The sequence below is a fragment of the Aspergillus sclerotioniger genome, assembly GCF_003184525.1.
Source record: "Aspergillus sclerotioniger CBS 115572 chromosome Unknown BO94scaffold_1, whole genome shotgun sequence".
Taxonomy (NCBI): Eukaryota; Fungi; Ascomycota; class Eurotiomycetes; order Eurotiales; family Aspergillaceae; genus Aspergillus; species Aspergillus sclerotioniger.
Window position 1 is genome coordinate 78,095 of NW_020290991.1, and position 21,381 is coordinate 99,475.

General features: G+C 52.1%; 9 protein-coding genes and 1 non-coding gene across 10 annotated transcripts; 3 read left to right on the plus strand and 7 right to left on the minus strand.

The window, feature by feature from the left end:
- Window positions 1-289: 289 nt before the first annotated feature.
- Window positions 290-1,341, minus strand: BO94DRAFT_505188 (glutathione S-transferase family protein). The gene is made up of 3 exons (XM_025609529.1): window positions 1,053-1,341; window positions 880-983; window positions 290-825 (listed from the first exon to the last, which is right to left on the minus strand). The coding sequence occupies exons 1-3, from the start codon at window positions 1,255-1,257 to the stop codon at window positions 487-489; spliced, it is 648 nt and encodes a 215-aa protein (XP_025472899.1). The 5' UTR covers window positions 1,258-1,341; the 3' UTR covers window positions 290-486.
- A 148-nt stretch (window positions 1,342-1,489) lies between these two features.
- On the minus strand, window positions 1,490-3,209 carry BO94DRAFT_505189 (cytochrome P450; the record flags this gene model as incomplete). Its single annotated transcript, XM_025609530.1, has 6 exons — window positions 1,490-1,714; window positions 1,769-2,163; window positions 2,211-2,344; window positions 2,394-2,728; window positions 2,775-2,960; window positions 3,008-3,209. The coding sequence occupies 6 exons, from the start codon at window positions 3,207-3,209 to the stop codon at window positions 1,530-1,532; spliced, it is 1,437 nt and encodes a 478-aa protein (XP_025472900.1). The 3' UTR covers window positions 1,490-1,529.
- Window positions 3,210-3,995: 786 nt separating this feature from the next.
- On the plus strand, window positions 3,996-5,333 carry BO94DRAFT_480755 (NAD(P)-binding protein). The gene is made up of 3 exons (XM_025608837.1): window positions 3,996-4,426; window positions 4,478-4,654; window positions 4,705-5,333. Exons 1-3 carry the CDS (start codon window positions 4,055-4,057, stop codon window positions 5,071-5,073), a joined length of 918 nt encoding a protein of 305 aa, XP_025472901.1. The 5' UTR covers window positions 3,996-4,054; the 3' UTR covers window positions 5,074-5,333.
- A 191-nt stretch (window positions 5,334-5,524) lies between these two features.
- BO94DRAFT_505196 (protein kinase) lies at window positions 5,525-6,757 on the plus strand (the record flags this gene model as incomplete). The annotated part of the gene is made up of 1 exon (XM_025609531.1): window positions 5,525-6,757. The coding sequence occupies one exon, from the start codon at window positions 5,525-5,527 to the stop codon at window positions 6,755-6,757; it is 1,233 nt and encodes a 410-aa protein (XP_025472902.1).
- Window positions 6,758-7,022: 265 nt separating this feature from the next.
- BO94DRAFT_561717 (putative salicylate hydroxylase) lies at window positions 7,023-8,541 on the minus strand (the record flags this gene model as incomplete). Its single annotated transcript, XM_025614236.1, has 6 exons — window positions 7,023-7,315; window positions 7,346-7,406; window positions 7,443-7,651; window positions 7,699-7,739; window positions 7,761-8,010; window positions 8,044-8,541. 6 exons carry the CDS (start codon window positions 8,539-8,541, stop codon window positions 7,241-7,243), a joined length of 1,134 nt encoding a protein of 377 aa, XP_025472903.1. The 3' UTR covers window positions 7,023-7,240.
- A 1,198-nt stretch (window positions 8,542-9,739) lies between these two features.
- On the plus strand, window positions 9,740-11,125 carry BO94DRAFT_454308 (uncharacterized protein; the record flags this gene model as incomplete). Its single annotated transcript, XM_025607603.1, has 7 exons — window positions 9,740-9,913; window positions 9,963-10,150; window positions 10,195-10,379; window positions 10,426-10,543; window positions 10,589-10,656; window positions 10,710-10,740; window positions 10,798-11,125. The coding sequence occupies 7 exons, from the start codon at window positions 9,740-9,742 to the stop codon at window positions 11,123-11,125; spliced, it is 1,092 nt and encodes a 363-aa protein (XP_025472904.1).
- Window positions 11,126-11,309: 184 nt separating this feature from the next.
- BO94DRAFT_505202 (alpha/beta hydrolase) lies at window positions 11,310-12,896 on the minus strand. Its single transcript, XM_025609532.1, has 4 exons — window positions 12,665-12,896; window positions 12,474-12,612; window positions 12,305-12,413; window positions 11,310-12,258 (listed from the first exon to the last, which is right to left on the minus strand). The coding sequence occupies exons 1-4, from the start codon at window positions 12,857-12,859 to the stop codon at window positions 11,409-11,411; spliced, it is 1,293 nt and encodes a 430-aa protein (XP_025472905.1). The 5' UTR covers window positions 12,860-12,896; the 3' UTR covers window positions 11,310-11,408.
- A 477-nt stretch (window positions 12,897-13,373) lies between these two features.
- BO94DRAFT_t31 lies at window positions 13,374-13,492 on the minus strand. Its single transcript has one exon. It is a non-coding gene; the product is annotated as a tRNA-Leu (tRNA).
- A 998-nt stretch (window positions 13,493-14,490) lies between these two features.
- BO94DRAFT_529556 (uncharacterized protein) lies at window positions 14,491-15,768 on the minus strand. The gene has a single exon (XM_025610470.1). It carries the CDS (start codon window positions 15,570-15,572, stop codon window positions 14,700-14,702), a length of 873 nt encoding a protein of 290 aa, XP_025472906.1. The 5' UTR covers window positions 15,573-15,768; the 3' UTR covers window positions 14,491-14,699.
- An 835-nt stretch (window positions 15,769-16,603) lies between these two features.
- Window positions 16,604-18,633, minus strand: BO94DRAFT_480765 (cytochrome P450; the record flags this gene model as incomplete). Its single annotated transcript, XM_025608838.1, has 7 exons — window positions 16,604-16,961; window positions 17,007-17,060; window positions 17,104-17,648; window positions 17,695-17,769; window positions 17,817-17,940; window positions 17,992-18,201; window positions 18,257-18,633. The coding sequence occupies 7 exons, from the start codon at window positions 18,631-18,633 to the stop codon at window positions 16,808-16,810; spliced, it is 1,539 nt and encodes a 512-aa protein (XP_025472907.1). The 3' UTR covers window positions 16,604-16,807.
- Between the last annotated feature and the right edge of the window lie 2,748 nt (window positions 18,634-21,381).

Genomic DNA, 21,381 nt, shown 5'->3' on the forward strand with positions numbered 1-21,381 from the left:
ACTTACTTGATTAATAGATAATGTGGCGATAGGGAGAGAATTGAGTCCACTTCTCTGGAACGAAACCCTGGGTTTGATACTTTGGCCATGGGGGATTTCTATAAGTGTAGTAGTGTAGATCGGAGATTTAATTGATGGTTTATGTTTATTTCTCAGAGTGTTTGGAGGGATCGTGATTCATCCCGCGGAGTTTCAAGAGGAGTGTATGGAGAAGAGTGTCTGAAACTCCGCGGACTTTCGGTCGGATTCCTGCCGCGTTGGCACCACCCCGTGAGGTAGGACGGGTTTTATTTGTTGAAATATCTGATTGGGGATTGAAGAGTGTAACAGAGGTACAGAGGGGAGGGAATTGGTATGAATAGTAGCTTTAAAGTACATTTGAAAGAAAGTGTTCATGTTTGGGTTGGTTCGTCAGTCTGATACGTAGTCTGAACTCTCATCTCAACAAGAACCCCAACAATACACAATCACCCACCCATTCATCAATCAAGCAGTAACCTTCCCCCAACTCTCCCTTCCCTTCAACCCCTCCCACCACTTCTTCACACTCGGAAACTTCCCCACCACATCCCCAAACCCAAACTGCTCGACAAACACACCATACGGCAAATGAGCCAAATCCGCCAACGTGAAGGTCTCGCCAGCCAGATACGCCTGCTTGGAGAGGACACGCTCATAGCCCTCGAGGGTGAGTTCCAGCTGAGCGAACAGAGCCTGGACGCGAGCCTCGTCAGTCTCACCGTGACCTTTGCGCGCTTTGAAGACTTTTTCGTATGCAATCCCGGAAACGAGCGGGTCGAAGTAGGATTGTTCGATGGAGAGGGCCTAGAGACTTAGTATTGTTCTCGTTTCGGAACGGGAGGGGGGAGGGGGGCTTACCTGCTGGTAATAGGCAAAAGCCTTTAGATCAGTCTCCGGGGGAGCCAGTTCGGTGCCCTGGCCGCGGTATTTGGATGCGATGTATTGGTTTATGGCGCGGCTTTCTATCAATACCATTTATATTAGGATGGCTTCAATGGGAAAGCAGGGGGAGGGGAGGGGAAGGGGCAAACCGTAGATCTGAATCCCCGTCTCGGTATCCTGTAGCACAGGCACCTTGCCAAATGGCTGGAGATCATTTAGATATGACTCCGCCTTCTGCTCGTTCTTGGTCAGGTCGATAGGGATGAATTCCGCGTCGAGGCCCTTCTCGGCTAGAGCGGTGCGCACGCGACGGGTGCAGGTCGAGTGGGGGAAGCCATATAGCTTGAGGACCATTTTGACGGTGATGTTATGTGTGGATTGGTATTATTAGGAGGGATTTAGGATGGATGAAGGAGATGAATTGAGGAATGGTTGTTGAATGCGACCGACGAGGGGAAAAGTAGCGGGGTCACACCCTGAACCCTCAGGCATCACGTCATCGGGAGGATCCCGTCATCGCGGAATTGTTCCGTGGATGACAAATGGGTTCGACTAGTTAACTACGAGGTACCGTGTAAAGGTGAATAGATGCAAGTGATTGATTATTATTACATAATTGAAGGGATTCATGACCGGCGAGGTCGGAATGTGGCCCACAATGCCGGCAGTTCTAGCAGAAAGTTGTCAAGCTCCTTGCCGTCAAACTCTTGCGTCTCGTCCGCCAGGTCGATGTCATACTCTAGCACTATCATCGATAACGCCATCCGCATCTCCATCCATGCAATCCCTTTGCCCACACAGTCAAACACCCCTGCAGTCATAAACATATTAGTACGTCTTCGACAAGTAATCATGGCAAACTCACCTCGGGAAAACGGAATCCATGGCACGTTGGCACTGTTCCCAATCGATTCCCATCGTTCCGGCTTGAACTGGTCGGCCTGGTCAAAATACCGCTCGTCTCGTTGAATCGTAAAGGTGGGCACCGACACCACTACATCCCCGGGAATCTGGAGTTCGTCCACCTGCAGCCCTTGCGGCGGGGTCACACGAGCCAGTCCATCCGGAGCGGATGGCTTCAATCGCAGCGTCTCGTTGATCACATAGGTCAGGTACTTCAGATCCTTTACGCTCTCGTAGGACCAGTCCGTGAGTCCGTGGGGAAACAGCACATCAAGCTCCTGTCGCAGCTTGGTCTGTACAGCTGGGTGGGTCGCGAGATAGTAGATCGTGTTGGTCATGGCCGTGGCCGTGGTGTCGCTGCATCGTCAGCCATCGTATCCCTGAAGAGAAGAATCAGAACTTACCTGCCGGCGACAATCACCACCCAAGCATCGTCTTTTAATGCCATATCCGTTGGAGGAGCACTGGGATCGCCGGTCTCATTGGCCTGAATCAGCCAGCTAATGACATCCGTGGGCTCGCTACCTTTGGTCCTGGTCTGGAACAAATCAGCTCTGGCCTGCTGTCAAGATATGAGAATTGCACACCTTTCTTTTCTCGTCCAGCACGGTATGGCAGAAATGCCGAAAGGGGTTGAGAACTGTGGCAAGACCTGGAATCTGCAACAGCAAAGGAGCCAGCCACGGCATGGTGCCCGCCATCGTGGCATAGCGCGAGCTGTCATCCATCTGCCGCAATTCGGCAGTCTTCTGGCCTGTCTGCAGCATTCCCAGCTCTGTTCCCAGGACAACCTTGCCCATGACGTCAAACGCGAGACAGGTCATCCAGTTGGTGATATCCATTGGTCGGCCTTGCTGCTCCCGGATCTTTGTCATTAGGAGCTTGCTTTTCTCCAGCAATGGTATCTGATATTGATTGATGGCTGTACCTGTTAACAGCTGGCATTCGAAAGACAGGACAAGTCATACCTTTGACGCCTTGATCCCACACGCGGCGACGCTGGCCGTGGAGCTTGATGTCCCGGATGCCAAACACGGTCTTCTTCGTATTATCGTGGGTGACCTGGTCGTACCATGGCCCCTTGGCTAATCGGGTAGGGGGTCCATAGATGGCTCGGATGGCGGAGGGTCGGCAGATGGAGACCTCTCGGGGTCCTGTGCACGTCAGTTGCGGTCGTGGGTAAGGGTCAGGGGGGCAGTACCAATCCGGACCACATCGCCATACTTCTGGTGTAGACTTTGGACGTGACGGTGCATTTGGGCGTGCTTGAATGTTTGATAGGCCGCGTAGAAGCGCGAGATGCGGGCTCCGACCGGGCCTGGCACGTTTCGCAGACGGTGGAAGAAGAGTCGGTACAGTACAATATTGCCAAACAAACCAGCTAGCAGGGCCCCATCCAGCATTAGGACCCGGACAAGGGCTTGGAGAAAGGTTGTGGTGCCCAAGTAGGCCGAGGCCCATGAGACGAGGAGGACATTGCCGAGGGCAGATAGGGCCAGCAAGGTCACGAGGTGTTTCTCAATTTCGCCTTGACGAGCAACCAAGGATAAGAACACCCCGAGGATGCCCGCGGTCAGCAGCTGTGTCCCCGTCGACTCCATGATTGTAACGTGTTGAATTCTGACATGCAAAGGAAGGGGCCGAGTCGGACATTTATAGAGGCAGGACGGGAGGAGAAGCCTTACCGACCCGCTCGAGAGGATCTGCCCGCCACACTAACGGCAACACTAACTTGCCCGGGCAAAGAGAAGAGCGAGCCCGCCAATGATCAGGCCCCTTGGCCCCGCCGGACGTGGTCAGTCTCATTTCTGGCGAGTTAATTGGCTCACTCGATTATACTGAGGGTCAATTGCCGAGGGCAGTGCAGTGCCAGGTGCGGCTCTCGCCTGTCCGGGTTGAGCACATCACATCGAATGCCCCGATGAAGATCCTCAATGGATTCTCGACAGGCTGCTGCCTGCAGGAGGCTCTGCCAGGTCGAGATGCCTCAATGGGTTGTCGTTCTCAGCCTCTCGCTCTCCGACTCCTGCACTGGGACAGGATCCAAGCATACTCCTCGTGTACGGTGTCACCACACCTGCCAGCAGTAGTATGAGATAGATGTACCCGTGTCAAACTCTAAATACGACCATAGACATTGATGTCATCGTTGGTGGAACCATGGAACGAGGCTTCCCCGCTGATCTCCACTTGACAGCAGCATCGATGCCCATCTCCAATCTGCCATCCAGATATTAGGTATAGCAAAATGCTCGTCGCTGTTCTCCCCGCCTCTCCCAAAACAGCTCAGGAGACCATTCGAGTCCTCCTCGAGGCCGACCAGCTAACCTCCCCGGTCGGGGTGCATGCCATCTACCGCGACCTCTCCAAGGCACCCCGCGAATTCTGCGCGCATGCCGGCTTCCATGCCGTCGCGGGCGATCTCAACGATGCTACCAGCCTGGATCTGGGTGGAGCGGACACTGTGTTTGCCATCACTCCGCCACGGTATGATGGAAGCGACATGATGCAGTGGGCTACGATCGCGTCGGAAAATACCCGGTTGGCGATTCAGAAGGCTGGGTCGGTGAAACGCTTGGTGTTGCTTTCGAGCATGGGGGCTGAACAACCGTCGGGGACAGTACGTCCAGGTCTCGACATAGCTGAGCTGCAATATGCTCACCACGCATAGGGCGAAATTCTGACCAACCATATTGCAGAAGAGATCCTCAAGGACGTCGTCCCTGAGATAATCTTCATGCGATGTGCTTATTTTATGGAAAACTGGGCTCCAGCTGTTTTAACAGTCAAATCGGATCAGCCGCACTTTGACTCGCCCATTACCCCTCTGGACTATGAGATTCCCATGGTCAGTGAGTGTATTGGCTTCCATGATCGGTGACTAACAGCCCTGCTCAGGTCGCCGTCACTGATATCGGCAAGGCCTGTGCCACGTACCTGATGGCCATCCACATTCCCAAACATCCCTATGTCATCGAGGTGCAAGGTCCACAGGACCACACGGTGAAGGATGTACAAAAAGCATTTGAAGAAGCGGCCGGGCATGCGGTAGAGGTAAGGCCGGTCGAGAAGGCTAGATTGGCGACGTTTTTTGGACAGTTCCTGCCAGATGCCTCGGTTGGTCCGTTTGTGGAGATGACTATCAGCTTCTTGCCGGGTGGTATTCTTGCCAGAAAAGCAGATAATAATTCATCCAAGGACGTTCGACTGTATCGGGGTCGGACTGATCTGGGGGAGGCGATTGGACGAATGTACAGATCGCTATAGGTGAAACTTGCCAGTTAATTTACTGATTAAATGAAAGCCATTACTTATCCGTTTAGATTCCTGGTAGATCCAGTCAATGATCCTGTTCCTGAGACCGTGGGCATACAAAGCCTCCTCGGATATAAATTTGCAAGCTGCTACTGCCACACCGGGCGAATTCCGCCGAGCGGGCTTAAACGCCCTTTCAAATCATGTATATGATATTGCAGATCCATCACATCTTGGGTTGCATGTTCAAGAGATGGGATTGGAAACAGAACCTCCGTTCCGAATATAAGTTACAGTAGACCACGGAAGTCGCAAGCAAAGGGGTGTCGAGGCAACGGTCAACTGATTGATCACGTGTGACCTGCCGCCGTCCGGGTTTCCTAGAGACCTCCCTGGCTTCGGCACTTTCCAACATCGTGTCTGCCTCATGTCACTTCTCAATCAGGTCATTCCCGGTGACCAAATGCCTTCCGCTTCTGTTCCCCTTTCTTCTGAAGCCTCGGTCGAATTCAAGTCATATAGTGAGGAAACAGACTGTTCTGCAGAAGGAAACCCGGAGCCAATCGTTCGCTCGCAGACACTGATCTACCGCTGGAATGAATCGCAATGGTGGATTAAAGTGAGGTTTCAAGGCGATGTGTACAGCTTGTTGGATGAACCTAGAGTCGGACCTAGGACCACGAGACGGGAACGTCGCGAGGAGTTTCGAACCTTTGTCAGACTCATAGACTACCGCAGGCTTCCTCCTCTTAACGACACTGTCACGGAATTGGTTTTAGACGAAATTGTGAGAGGACACGCTTCCAGACTTGTTATGCATGCGAATGAAGAATCGAACCATAACCACTTTGTGAAGATCGCCGCCAAATTGAAATGGGCCGTTCAGGAAGATCCTTCACGAGTTGTTTATCCAACGTATGATGAATTTCCTTCTTTTCATGCTATCGACTTGAACGAGCTTTCAGATCAGACCGAGATTGCGGACGGTGTCTTCCGAGTTCTCAACGTCAACAACAACACACCTTATATACTCAAAGTTGTGAACCGGCCCCTCTACTATCCCCATGATACAAAAGTCATCCGCAATGAGCTCGAGAACATTGAGATAATCCGAAACGTGCCAGGAATTGTACAAGCGGCCGGTGTTGCAGTCTCTACAAACCCGTATAAGACATCAAGCACAAGTGATCAACCTCCTGTTATCGTGGGTATCGTGCTGGAATATTATAGCGGTGGCTCTTTGAAGACACTCTTAAAGGAACATTGCCTGCTTGACTTTGCTTGGGAACGGTGGGCTCTACAAATCGCTACCGCATTGGCCTGTTTTCACATGGCCGGAAAAACTCACTTGGATATTAAACCGGCAAACATTGTTATTGATGCAGATGGAAATGCAGTTCTTATCGACATAAGTGGTATTGGTGGTTATACACATGGGTGGCGTGCCCCAGAGATCCTTGGTGAAGTACAACCTAGTGAGCTCCCATTTGCGGTGCGTCGATCAAACGACACCTGGGCTTACGGAAAGGTTTTGTTGGAACTCGTTCTACATGCAGGGGACAGCCCTTTTGTGAGAGCACTCAGGCAGATTTCTGGTGATCTCATGATCGAGGATATGCATGAGCGCATGACTTTGCTTGAAGCTATCCCGAAACTGGCGTGCTGCAGTGTTAAGTCCCATAGTTTATGCAAATAGGAACCAGCCCTGTCATTGTTCAACTAGCGAGAGCAAGATACAGAATTTTCATACTGCCGACAGCCAGATGAAATGGCCCCACATGTGGCGAGCACCTTGATAAGAGTCCTAAGCACGCTATGGTGGATATTTCCACTGCACGAAACTCCCTGAAGCAGGAAATGGAAGATATTCCAATAAAGTATGTACTCCCCTTTTCTTCCTAAATCAAGCTTGCTCTAACAACTGGCGAGCTTGTTCATGGAATGAACTCACAGGCTGCTCTGGGAGACAAGTATTGAAAATTTCAGTCAACCAGCACCACAATGGTCTTCCGTCCTGGCATGCTTTTACCCTGTCATGTCTTTTGATATAAGCATAGTCAGCGTGTGGTATTTGGAGAAGTGCTAATACTGTTGAACAGATAAATAGTCGGTCAAAAGAGATCAGGACCAAGTCGAATGCTTTATTCAATAAAAGCCCACTATAGCTTAGCATAGCTAATCATCTTCTTCTGGCTTTCTCCACCTGCTCTTGAACATCCAGGTCCCAGAGCCACCGTAGCCGTTGCTGAAAGGTCTCTCAAAGCTTCTTCTCGTTGTCTCCTACTCCCTCAAAACAGAAGCACAGCAGATAGGCATTCTCCTTGCTCGTGGTAACAACATGCTGGCTTCACGGTCGGCGGGTTTGATCATATGCCTGGAACGCTCCCACGACATCATCCACGCTGGTCACTCGCGAGTCACTGAGAAGCTCTGCAAGAACATGGGCGTCTTCAATTGCTTGACCAGCGCCCGCACCCTGATGAGACGTGGAGGCATGAGCCGCATCACCCATGATGGCAACTCGGGACTTGAAGTACGTGGACAGATGGGGATGGTCGAATATCGCCCATTGTGAAGGGTCAGGCATGCGCTGCAACTTTTCAGTGTACTCTACTAGGAGATGAACCGTCAGCATACCTCGACAAGCGAGTTGACGTATCCACCCATTCCCCTAGCATCTCATCGCATATCCTCTCTACTTGCCGGTCGCACCCAAGCCTCATAATCCCACCTCTCACTCAGGATATAGAGCCCAACTTTCACCTTCTTTGCGCGCATAATAGGATACGAAATGGCATAGGCTCCCTTGCCAATGTACATGGTGGAGACTCTAGCGTGCTGGTCCCCAACCGCCTCTACCATATCCTCCATGTCGAACACGGCACGGCACCCATACATGCCACTGTACTGAGGCTGTTTGACTCTTGATTCGTCCGGCAGCATGGATTCCTTGACTTTGGATTAAATTCCATCGCAGCCAACCACCACATCGGCCGTGGCCGTGGTGCCATCCTCGAACCATAGCCTAACTTTGTCTGACGTCTCCATCAGTCGGCGCAACCGTTTACCAAAGTGCACAATCTTCGGAGGAATCAAGGCAACCAAAGCCGCCAGATAATCTGCACAACGCAGCGTCGTCTTCCCGGATGGCAGAGCCTTCAAGTCCATCAATGTTTCACTCTCATGATCCCCACCCGCCCAGACAATTTCAAACCAAGTCTGCTTATACTGCTCATAGCCCGGACTAACCGCATGCGTGGTGACCAACGAGTCATAAATGTCACGAATCTGAGGATCAATGAGGGGCATGGCCCGGTGAGCCGCCGGACCGATGGACAAGCCCAGGCCGATTTCCGTCAAGGCCTCGGCAGCCTCATAGATCTGGACGGGGACGTGACGTCGAAGGAGGCCGACGGCCAGAACCAGGCCGCCGATGCCCCCGCCGATGATGGTGACGGTGAATGGCCGGGGTGGGCCCATGAGGGATGTTCCCAGTTCCAGCGGGATTTTGGTTTGGGTGGAGGTGGAGAGAAAATACCCGACATCCCCCACTTGAGCCGTGTTTGTTATATCTTGATTCCAAATTCTATCTCGATCTTGACCGGGGTTCCTAGATTACTGGGGTTGAGGGGTAGTCGGGGATAGGCGTCGCTGATCGCCATGATGCAGCAAAGGTGCGACCACGAAGACTTTGCCGGAACCCCTGAGCTGACCGATTAATAATTAAAGCGAGCGTGAGAGTCATCCAGGAACCGAGGTGGCAGGGATGTCCAAAGACGGGCGTTGTGAGTGGCATGATCGGATCCCAAGATGCGAGCTAAAGGGTTAGCTGCAGCCCTAGTCGACGTGTCAGCCAGCCAGGCATCCATTTCGGACTGGTCAACCAGTGGTGTGTACACTGGAAATAATATGCGTGATTTATGACTGACAGTTGATTTGATCGTAGGCACTACTGTAGAATACGGAGAATTTTTTATTGTCTCTCTGACAGCCGTTTGAAACCCTCGTGCCTGAGTGACCCGTTCCCCGCCATCCCCGTGTCAGTGTCAATGTCAATGTCCAAGTGTCACAGATTCCTCCCGTCCCGTTCAGCTCCCCCACATTTCCCCATCGCAAAATATTGACCCCCAACCACCATGACTCTAATTCGGGCATTGCATATCGATTATACGGAGTACTCCGTGGCTTCTAGGAATAGATGAAGATCTTATGATCCTGGTGGACTGGTATATCTCCTGACTTCCATCTGCCCGGAGCTCCGAGACTGGCGCAGTCAAACAAAGACAGGTCGCGTGAGTGGAGCCTCCATAAGGAATGAGAAATTAGAGACCTTGTCAACCGTGCTCCATCTAGGTAGCTCATTATCCACTGCCATTGGTACGATCCCACCCCTCGAGGGATGCCACAGACCAGGTTCATGAGCATGGATTGCCATAGGCCCTGGTCTGGAGGCGCTGGATCCTCGATTCCTTGCCTTTCTGGGATAGACAGACAGATTAAGTTGGATTAACCGGGGCTTCCCCTGGTGGCCTTACGCACACCTGCCAGGGCAAGATTTTTTTTCCCGAGGTACAAATCTTTCGCTGTTCTGGCACTGCTCGACCTATTGACAGGATACGGATGACTACGTGGGACAATCGCTTCTTTCACCCAGCAGTGTTGCTCGGACTGATGCACCATGGGGGTCTGGACACAGGCGGTTGACGAGCATGCCTCCAGGGCACTGGTCATCGTGGTCCCGACGATTGTGACCACGGTCATTGCCGTCATCCTCACTCTGCTGCGACTGTACGTGCGCAAGTTCGTCATGAGGACACTGGCCTGGGATGACTGGTTTAATGTGCTCGCAACGGTAAGATGTCTGCGGCTGCTCATTGTTCTTGCTGATACGAGTGACTCAGTTGACCACCCTGGTCGCCATGGCGTTGATCCTCGCGGCAGTCCGGTATGGCTTGGGACATCACATCGACAGCCTTGACATGGATCGCGCCGTTTACTGTGTCAAGCTGCTGCGGATGTGTCTCTTTCCGTTGCTCTTCTCGACCATCTTCCTGAAAATATCCATCAGCCTGCTCCTGATGAGACTTTTGTGCGTCCCCTGCTGTTTGTGCTATTCCAAACTAACGGATATAGTCTCACGACCAAGATATGGAAGATATTCTTCTGGTGCTTCATTGCCTTCAACACTATTACCAGTATCCTTGATGCCGCTATTGTGCTTCCCCAGTGTAGTCCTGTGGCCCGGGCGTGGGACAAACGAGTGGATGGGACGTGTTGGCCCAAGACAGCGATCAACGGGGCAGCAATCGCGCAAGGATGTGAGTATATCCCAGTATATATCATATTTGTACTAATCTGTCTCAGCCATTGCCGCAGGAACCGACATCGTGCTGTCCATCCTACCGATCGTATTTCTGTGGCGGGTCAAGATACCAATCAAAGTGAAGGGGGCTATCTGCGGGCTTATGGCATTGGGATTTGCGTATGTCTCTGCATCCACCTTAATCTATCTTCTGACATGGAACAGGAGCGCAGGGTTCTCCCTCGCACGCACCATCCTCGTATCCACACTGACCGAGTCAACGGACCCAACCTGTACATACCCACCTCTCCCCCCATACTACACAACCAGAATCTAACATCCACAGGGGACTACGTCAATCTCTACATGTGCGCCTTGTAAGTCCCCACCCCTCTCGTTCCCACAGACACAAAACAATTGAACTAACCAATCAGCCTCGAATCCTCCATCGGCGTCATCGCCGCCGCCGCACCCTCGACACGACCCCTCCTCCGCCCCAACTTCTGGAACAAGGAATACTCTCGCTCACGATCCCGTTCTCTACCCCTCCACACCGTAACAGCAAAGAAAATCCCAGGTCGCGTATGGGGCGACACTCTCTTCGACACCAGATTCGATCCCGAAGAACGACCGTGCGGGTCGAGAGATAGTCAAACGGGTCTGTGGCCGCAGCTCAGCATGGCGATTATGAAGAGGACGTCGATTGAGGTGGTTACTAATGAGGTGGTTACTAGTGAGGTGAAGGTGGTGAGGGGGGAGTAGGGGGTGTCATTCATTCATTCGTTTACTCACTTACTCATTCTTTCATTCTTTAGGGATTAGATATCATTCTCTATAGATTTCATTTGTGTGATAAAATAAAAGTTTACTCGCTCTTTCTTGATACAATGCTGTCTACTCTCAAATACTACTTCATCCAAGCACATAATAGCATATGTTAACGAGCAATATATACTAATCTCAAATATATTCATAAAATAGCACTCAATCTCATCATATATCTATCTCCAGACTCAATACCCAAGTTAAATATCCGCATATGTGATTATATCTTGGTCTTCCTAGCTGGACGGGCAGCCGGCGGCCTAATCACCCTCCTCCACTCCTCACTCAGCACCAAATGATCGCGTTTCGTCAACTTCCCTCTCTTCTCATTCCACGCCCGTTCCAACTCCATATACTTCCCCATCACCTCGTCCAGCCAACCAGCGCAATAATCAGCCGTTTCTTTGACAGTTTCAAACGGGAAGAAATGGCCGCGTTTCGGAATCGTGATTTCTTTCACTTGGTTGGTTTCTCTCCCGCCGCTGCCTCCAATCCCTTGGCCGCAGTGTTTGATTCCTTTGCGGATTTCGTGGAGGGGGAGGTAGCTGTATTCGCCTAGGAGGAAGAGGGTTGCTGGGCGGAGAGAGGAGAGTTTATGCCATGTGAGAGCCGGTTCGGGCTTGTAGACCGGGAGGATGGCGAGTGCGGGATCGGCATCTGCGTGCGTGGACCGGTCGAGTTGGAATTTACCATCTGGGGTTTGGGTTCGGGGGGTGAAGTTCTCTCGAAGTTGGCCTAATACTTCGTGATATTTGGTCGTGGTGAGGGTTACTGGTGGATTGGAAGGGTCGGCGTTATCCCCGAGGTTTGGATGTAGGGCTGTGGGTAGATTCCGGAACCCGAACTGGGTCATGAGATCCAGACATCTAGGGTCCCAGCGCTTGGATGTCTTTCTGTGAGCGGCGTCCGCGGCGGCGCGGTTGGGCCAGACGTCGTCTCGGTAGAGACACCAGTTGACGGGGCCGGTTGGGTCGGAGCCGAAACCCATTGGTGGTGCGGTGAGGACGATGACGGGCTCCATGAGGATGAGGGAGGTTAGGAGACGGGGGTGCATTAGGGCGAGGTTTGCTCTTATTGTTGGTTAGCCATGTCTGGATGGGGGAGGGGGATACGCACAGGATAGTCCCGCCGAAGCTGTGGCCGATTCCTACCAGTGGGCGGGGCATTTGATCTCGGAAATGGTTGATCATTAGGAGTAGATCGCGGGGATGGTCCATCCATGAGGCTAAGCAGGTAGTTACTGGTTAGAGGGATGGTTGGGAGCAGTTGGTCGGTGGGGACTTACAGTCCATGCTGAGCTTGTCTTCGTTGAGAACACTGCTCAGGCCCATGGTTGCGACATCGGCGATCCAGATGCCGCGGATATGGAAATTGGATTGTTTCGATCGCGTCAGGAGCTCATCCCATAGTGGTTCGTAGATTTCCTATATCTGGTCAGCTCTCAGTGTGTGGTTTACGTAGGGTTGGTTCTCGAACCTTTGGAAACCCCACAGCATGAGCAGCAATGATGGTGACCGCACCGTCTGGGACAGGGTCGGGAAGGTCCAGCGGGGTGTACTGCTTCACATGAAGATGGAGCTGGTCCTCCTGGTCCACTGTGCTGCCGGCATACTCTCGGATATAGCAGGCGGGGATGATATGGCTGGTGACATTAAAGTTGACGGGCAACATGGTTGGAGACCAGACGGGGCACTCGTGATGAGAGAATGGAAAGCTAGAGCTCCAGCTGAGCCTGGGGAAGCTGACGGGAAGACCGGGTCAGCGTTAGGCCCCCGCTCATCCCCACGGGTCGCGGTCACGCACAGGCCTCGTGCATGGCTGGCTGGCCAGGCCCGGTGGCTACTCATGAGTATTCTATTTTGAGACTTGGGTGTTGACAGCATTCCATATGGAAGGAAGACTGCGGACAGAGAGACACTGGCAGTGGGTGGCCAGAAACCGGAGACGGGACTGTCCGGGATGAACAGGTAGGGGTTTCTGCGCCAGGGCCATCGGCACATGGTGTCGAGAGGAAGAGAACCAACCGATCGGGTATGAAATTATCCTAGTCCTTGGTTATTTACAGAATATTATTGTTCAACCGTATTTCTTGGTGGGATGCAGTACAAAACCAATGAGATTTGAATACTAATTGGATGGGGGTAAACAATGGCGGGCGGGAGTAGAAAAAAAAAACTCAAAAGTATGACAAGAAGGGGATTCGAACCCCTGCCTCTTTCGAGACTGCAGTACGACCTGGCTTGTAAACCGGGTAAGCGAGGAATCACTTGAATGCAGCACCTTAGACCGCTCGGTCATCTTGCCTGTCTATGGAAAATTGAACCCTTCATTCCCTATGTTCATGGTTTCTATACATATCAACCTCCAACACCTATCTTCCTGTGTTTATCCTTTTATCATTTGGAAATTATCCAGACGGTCCATGCTATCGTATCTTTGATTTCCTTCTATCCTGCCCATGTCAGTCATTCCTTCAGAGTCCGTAGGCCAAGACTTCTGAACAATCAGTGGTTGATCCCGGCTATATACTTATTTTTATTCGGCCGTCCGCTCTAGGTACTACAGGCCACCAATCATTGCTTATTTCATACTATCAACATTTCACAAATCGATAACCACTATTGATAGAAAATCCTGTACCAAAAAGAAGCCCGATGGTATGCGTAACCAGTACAATGGTGTCATGGCTACCGTTTACCCAGGCAAGAAGATGATGTCGCGGTCGGCGACTGAGGGTTTTATGAGGTTTGTGTGTGTCGGTCAAGAGGGGGAAGCAGACTCTATATAGGAATGCAAGGACACGAATGCGTTACTCGGAATAAGGGGTATTGAGGATGTCGGCCACGATGTTGAGCCGTCTCTGGTGAATTCGGTGCCATCACGGGGTGGCGAGGATGAGGTTGAAGGCGTCGAAGGAATTGGTGAAGTGGATGCGTGGATGAGAACACATCTTGGGGGTGTTGAGCTGGATGAATGTGATGGGTTTGGGTCATGTATGGATTGGTTGTCCCATAATGCTACATGGATGAAGGTTGGCGAGATTGGGTTTCGGCGTTAAATGGGATGGAGCTATCGCCGAAAAGGGTGTTATGCTCAGTAAATTGGACAGTTGGGTCCGAGACACTGGTCGATTTGGTTTGATCTCTAGTGTATGGGATGTCACTGTTGTTACCGCGGGTGTTCTAGCAAAGAATGAAAGTAATTCAACGATGGCAATGACCTATCGCATTCTTATAGCGGAGAAGTATACAGTTGAGTCTTTTTACTTCTCTGTCAACACTGACTGAGCACCATTGAAACGTGAAAAGTAGTTATGTATACTCCATAACGCTATGCTCTGATATCTCACAAAAGGCTTGCAACACGGTCACTGCAGGAAGGCTCAAATCGCTAAACAAAGATCACAAAGATATACAGAAGAAGAGAAAATGAAAGCGCGATCGGAATGGTACCAGTTCGGTAGTCATGCTGTAATCATCGAACATCATCCCGGAAACTCCACTTGTACAGATCATACAATATTTGCCTGTTGTTCGCCAGGGTGTGTCCCTGATGTCAAATGCCGGGTCACAGTCAAAGTCTCACTCGCTGCCATGGACGAAGGTCGCGTCGAGCCCAGATCGGCCTGAGACTGCGTGGCAAACATCATGGAGGCGCGATCGAACTTGGCTTCGCTTTGAGGTCGAGTGTTCTCGGCTAGAGGAAGCATGGAGTAGTCGGATCCGGCATCCGCGGCAGCCTTCCTCGCGAGGATTCGGTTTTGCTTGGATTTCTCCCGGAAGCAGAGGAAGAAGGTGAGTGCGATGAAGATGAAGATGAGGATACTGAAGGTGATGATGGCGGCAATTTCTCCGCGGTGGTTGTACTCGCGTTGCGCAGCAGTGATGGTGCTGGTAGCGGAGGTCGTGGTGCTCGTGGTGGTGGAGGTGGTCGTGGTACTCTTAGTGGTGGTGGTTGCTGCGCTGGTGGTGGATTTGGAGGTGGAGGAAGTAGTCGAGCTGGTGGAACCAGTCGTGCTCGTGCTTGAGGTCGAAGTGGTTGATGACGCGGTTGAAGTAGTCGTCGCAGAAGTGGTTGAGTCGGAGGAGGTGGTGGTGGTGGCTTCCGAGGTGCTTGTCGAGGTTGTGCTCGTCGAGGCTTCGGTCGAGCTGGTAGTGTCTGTCGAGGTGATTGTAGTGTCTGTGGTTGTAGCTCTCTTCTCGAAAGCCAATGACCGGTAATACCGCTTGGGCTTTTGGTAACTATCGGCCTGGACAACGGGGGTCGGTTCAGCGACAGTGGTTTTGGGTGCCAGCCATGTCAAGGACAGGTCAGCGGCGGGTTCCGGCTGGGCAATGACGGCCGAGGACAGGGCCCCAAGCGCGAGCAGCAAGCGCATCTGCATGTTGACGAACTATTTGGTGTAGGCAGCAGCCAATTCGGGGGAAGAGGAATTTGGATGAAGGGAGAGGGTAGGAAGATGAGGAAATTGATGGTTTGGACCCATCGGAGCAAACATCCCGAGCTCTCTATATGAATGAATGACAAGCAACTGCTGATTAGGATTTCCAAGTGCCGAAATCTCTGCCTCTTCCATGTTGCTGGCGTCGTCGTACGTGCCTCAACTAGGGCTGAGGCTTGTCCAGTTATTTTTATAGCGACGGGCCTGCTGATTGGCCCGGGGCTCCGGAGTGGGGCAGCGGCCACTCAAGCGGCCACGCGGCTTGAATCCACCGCCGGCGTCGTCGTCTTTACTTCTCCCTGTCTCGCAGGATGGCACCCCTCTCTCATATCGTCTATGGTCAATTGGGGGCTATATTTATTTCGCCCTCCTGCAAGCCAACAGCCCTTCAGGCTACAAGCATGAGTGATTACGGCCCTGCTGGCTGCAAGATGCCGGAAATAATCTCACCACGAGCGTGGCACGGCGACTCCACCCGGCCGCTGATAAGGAAAAGAATTTAGCCCAAGCTTTGAAAATCTGGTTCCAACCGAGGCTGGTTCCCCGCTAGACCGTTCTCTTTTGGCACACAGCCTGGAAATTCAACGGCCGATCTTCTGGCGCTGTTCCCACCGGACACCAGCCGGTTCCCAGCCACACCGAACAGGCCAGTCTGCTCGACATCGCAAACCAGTGCCGGATATGGCTGGAATATGGTCATATCCGACCCCGATGACGCTTCCACTGGGCGAGGGATCTGAAACCCTGCGCCACGCCAATTGTCCAAGTCCAGTCATATTGAGGGGTTAATAGCACTGCAGCAAACGATGCCCCTCGCGACGTAGACTAAACGATCCGGCTGATGCGGTTCCTATCGCTCTTACGTGGACTGACTGACCTAAGCACTGGTGGGTTCAAGGCACACCCACTTGGGATGGGATGTGCCCCAAGATCGACCCCTTTGGCAATAGTCCGGCAGTCTTAACCTTAAATGAAGCGAACCAGTTTGGCCGGTGTTCCAATGGGCCTTCTAGAGCCACGCAATTCTTGTTAAAGTCACTCTCCTTATGGGGCAGGCCGTGATTTAACATTCCCCGCCGACTGCATACACCATACCCAGCCCACAGTGAAGGGTTTAGAACCTCAGATGGGCCACGTACTCAGCCTCCTCATCCCAGGCATTGCCCGAAGGAATATAATTAGCACCTGGGTTTCAGAACTACCTGCCATGATCCATGTTGAAATTGCATAGTGATGTATTGTCGATAGTCGATCTCCTGTCCGGGCACTTCGGTGAAATCGAACCGCGACAACAGGTTTGCGGTCACCATGCGCATCTCCGCCCATGCAAAGCTGGCCGAATTAGCACTCGATCGGAGAATGAAGCTGGATACCTACTTTTTACCTATACATGAATGCCTTCCCGCAGAAAAGGGGTAATAAGCATGCATGCTATTGCCGGTTAGCGCAACTCTGCCGATCTGGGTATACATACTCGGGCGAGGGCACGTCGGAAGGTCTGTGCTGCAGCCAACGTTCGGGCCAAAATCGCAAAGGCTGCGGCCAAAATGTCGGATTCCGATGGAGATCTCGATAGGAAGCTGACACGACTGTGTGCGGTGGTAACAGATACCCGCAGAGCTCGATGTGTTCCTTCCCCGTTCGCCGGCCCATCTCGGATGCGATGGGATGCAGTCGAAGGGTCTCCTTGATGCACGCTTCCAAATACTCATACCTCGCGTCTGTTCGAATAGTCTTGCTGGATATAATCTGTTCTGATGGCTTCAATACCGGGAGGCTTGCCATGAGCTGTTTCTTGACACGGGGATGGCGGAGGAGCTCTAGGAAGATACAAGCAATGGTACCGGACGTGGTTTCGGATCCGGCAAGGAGAATCTCAGCCATCTGATCTACGATATCGCGAGTGGCCATCTTCAAGCCACTGTCGGGTCTCTTGCCTTTCTCCACCATATGCTGAAGGAGGTCTGATCGAACGCTAGCCCTATCCGCGTTCCTTTGATGGATGATGGAATGAATGGCCTAGTAATGTTGGCATGGAGTGTGACAAATTGCAGACACTACTCACAGTGATCATCTCCTTGGGCCAATCGAACTTGAGGTCGAATCCCAGCCTGCGAATAAAGCGCTTGAGATACACCGTCTGCGAAATCAGTGATGCTACCTCGTACAGAGTTCGTCTATACATACTTGGTACCTTCGCCTCATCCCTTTCAATACCGAAGGGGGGATGCTTTGCCATATATTGTCAGTTTCAATGTGGTCCGCAGATTTCGTTTCTCCGAAGCCTCGACCGAACGAACATTCTCCCATGCTATCGCTACCAGTCAGTCTACGACATGAACAAGATTCGTGACACACCCACATATCCAGCGCCAGCTTATGGATATCGTCCATGAGATCGGTAACGCAAGATGGCCGCGCATCAACAACAGAGCGCTCGCCTAGCAGGGCCGTGTATCTATAAATCAAATCCCGGATGCATTTGGCGAACAGAAATTCCAGGTTGTCAATGTAGGCGACGGTGAAGGCGGGGGCGAGGAACCGCTTCAGGCGTTTGTGAGGGTCGTGACGTCTGGTACGAAGATTTCTTCAACTAATGTACAGACTGACTCAAGGGGTTGCAGTACATCTCACCGAACAGCCCGGGGCTGGCCCGGTCCCTAGATATTTCGGCATACATAGCCACCTTTGGGAGATCAACCGTCATCAAGACTTTTTGTATCGCATCTTTGTCCGCTATCCAAATGTGACGTGGACCTAACCGAACAATGGGCCCATACTCCGCATGGGCTGCTTGGACGGCCTTCCATATCTCTCCGGTTGCAAAGGCGCAACTGAGATGCAATGATGTAAGAGGGGCATACCATGGGCCTGGTATATTACTCAGGGGAGATGCCACAGCTCGTCGGAGATTATTGATATACCTCAGGCATTTTATGGCCACAAAAATCGCCACCAAAAAATAATAAGGATGCGTTATGACTCGATCGAACAAGGTCTCCATCTTGCAGTCCAGATAGCCGATAGCCGAGGGGGTGTAAAAAATACGACCTGGGTTTAGGCGCTTTATAGAATGAGACCTAGGGTCGAGCCCCACGGAGTTGCGTCAGTGCGGTATTCAACGCCTATTGTCAGAGCAGTTGATGGCCCTCGGATGCATTCCACCTGCGCGACCCGAATCCAATCCAAACCCGGACGGTATATAGCCAAACCTGGAAAGCGAAACCTTGATTAAGCAAATAAAGAATGTCATGGCATCGCACAGATTGCAAGAGAAGACTTTGAGACGACAGTGAACTGGAACTTCCCCACTGGACTCCAGTCTGACCTAACCTGGACTGTATGTGGTCCACGGAACACCTGCGGATGTGCTGTATGTATTCATGTTATGCGTTAGACCATAGGCCGGGCCTCGGACCAATGGACGAAACAGAGAAGCAACTTACATACCGTCCATCACGACAGAACCGATTGGAAGAGAAAGTTCGCTCAACCGGTATTGCTATTCCAGCAGAAAAGGAAAATTGGGATCGTATGAAGCATTATCTTGAACCATGTCTGCGCTATAAAAGTTGTCTGGATGTAGCCACACTCTTGAGATGTCTGGCTATATATGCTACCGAGACCGCACCGTGATACCATAAGCAAGTGACAGATGAGTCCTGGGAACTCCCTGTTTCTCTGAACGCAGCAATACATCGAGCATAGGCCAGGCATCCACTCTTTTGGGCAATGGTTTCACTATCCGTGACCCTACTCTAATCACTTAGTTAGAACCATATCGGCACGAGTCGCAACAAGCTGAAGGCTGAATCCTGCTTCCAAACTTGCTTCCAAACTTCGCTGCTCGAGTCAGTGGCTACCTCACTCGTGATATTGTTACGCCACAGCCTTCATATACGGCACACTTCATATACCATATCTCTTGACGGTTCGTCTGCATCTGGTAGCATGGGTAACTTACGGCTTCTGCTAGGACCTGGTAGGGAAGGGGCTGTGGATAATCCCTCATGAACGGGGTCATGGTTCCTTCTCGTCATATCGTCAGCTCAATGATGCAATCGGCTGGGCCGTGCATTCAACTCTCTTCGTCCCCTACTTCTCCTGGAAATTACTCATTTGCGGTATCATCGCTTTACTGGGAACATGGAGAAAGACATCATGTTTGTACTTCCGACGGAGGAGCAGTGTGGATCCTGGAAAGGCACCAGTATCCCACTCTTAAAGGCGATGGGTCAAGATGCCCATTTTTGTCGCTCTACTCACGTTGTTAGGCCACCAGCTGGTTGGGTGGCAGTTTACAAGACTGGAGGGAAATCAGCACCCCAGGAATACGACACCCCTGGCCATTTCAATCCAGCTGGTCTCTTTCACCTGAAACAATGAGGGCAGGTTGTCCAGTCCGATCTTGGCCTGCGTCGTATGGTCGGATTCTTGTCGTACATTGGCGCCAAGGTTGGCATTGCCAATGTGTTCCTGTTATACTTTCTGCCCTACTTCTGGGTCCACCACTGGATCGGTCAACTCCGTGCAATTTCGACCTAGACTGTGCTGTGACAGTCACCATAACCTGTATGAAACACGCGCACCCGGCCGTACCGTACTACTCCAGCCGAGCGTGGACCTTCGTCAGAGGCGTCCTAGGGACAGTGAACCGTAGCTCTGGGTTAATTGGGCGGTATTTCTTCCACGACATCATCGGCCACCACGTCATCCATCAACTTCCCCCCCGGATTCCGTTTCATCGTGCGGAGGAAGCGACCAACGCGATCAAGCCACTTCTCGGGGGGAATATCGGGAAGAAAAGGACCTAGGATTTTTCGTGGCGTTGTGGAGGGCATTTCAAAATTTTCGGTATGTGTATGACACTGGTGGCTCGAAGAGGTATTGGGGTGCGGGAATTGAGGTAAACCTTGGTGCACTCGACCCAAGGATGAAGGATCCGCGACGTGACTGTTCCTTGTGATACCGACTGGTCGGGTCGCTGCTCGAGGAAGTGACAGTTCTAGAAGTTAGCTAGAGAAATTATACCATAGCCAACAGCTGGAAGGATTGGAGATGCCTGCCTCAGACACCCAGAGTGGCGCCTGGCGGCCTGACGTCACGGGGGTGTCCCGTGATCCCCGCCGTCGCGCGCCATCCGTCTCCGGCCCGTCGTCTTTTCTCCTCTCCCCTCCTCTCGCCGACTTTTCTCCCTCATGATTGGCAAGCGGCGGGTGTGCAAAGTGCAGATGGAGGGTGAGTGGTATGGGCCCGGGAGAGTGTCCCGGTTTCTTTTGTGAGCGACCGACGAATGCCGTTCCGGAGATTAGAGCTAACTCACCATACAGCAGGCCTTATTTAGTGCCCCCGCAGCTGGATGACGCCATTACCCCCATCCTCATCCCACCGAAGAGAGCGACCCGTGTCCAATGTGACAAACACCAAACTGCCATTCTATTTAATCATGGCCTGTCAGCACCCGCCTGGAACCGAGGACACTTAGCGGTGGATTGTACCCAATAATGGGCTTGTGCCCAATAATGGATCCCCCGGCGGTCGGGTCGACCACCGCCACGGTTGTGCGGAAGAACGAGAGAGCATAGGGGTCACACTTATTTGCGCGGTGATGATCATAAGTCGCGCGAATCCTGCCTCAATGTCAGTATCCATGGCCTATGATCGCCTTCGCGCCCCACCCCGGCCTAGCGTCCATCTGCTGGGGTGGAGGGAGTCGGCCAAATTATGCTGTTCCCTCGTTGACTTCGCGAAG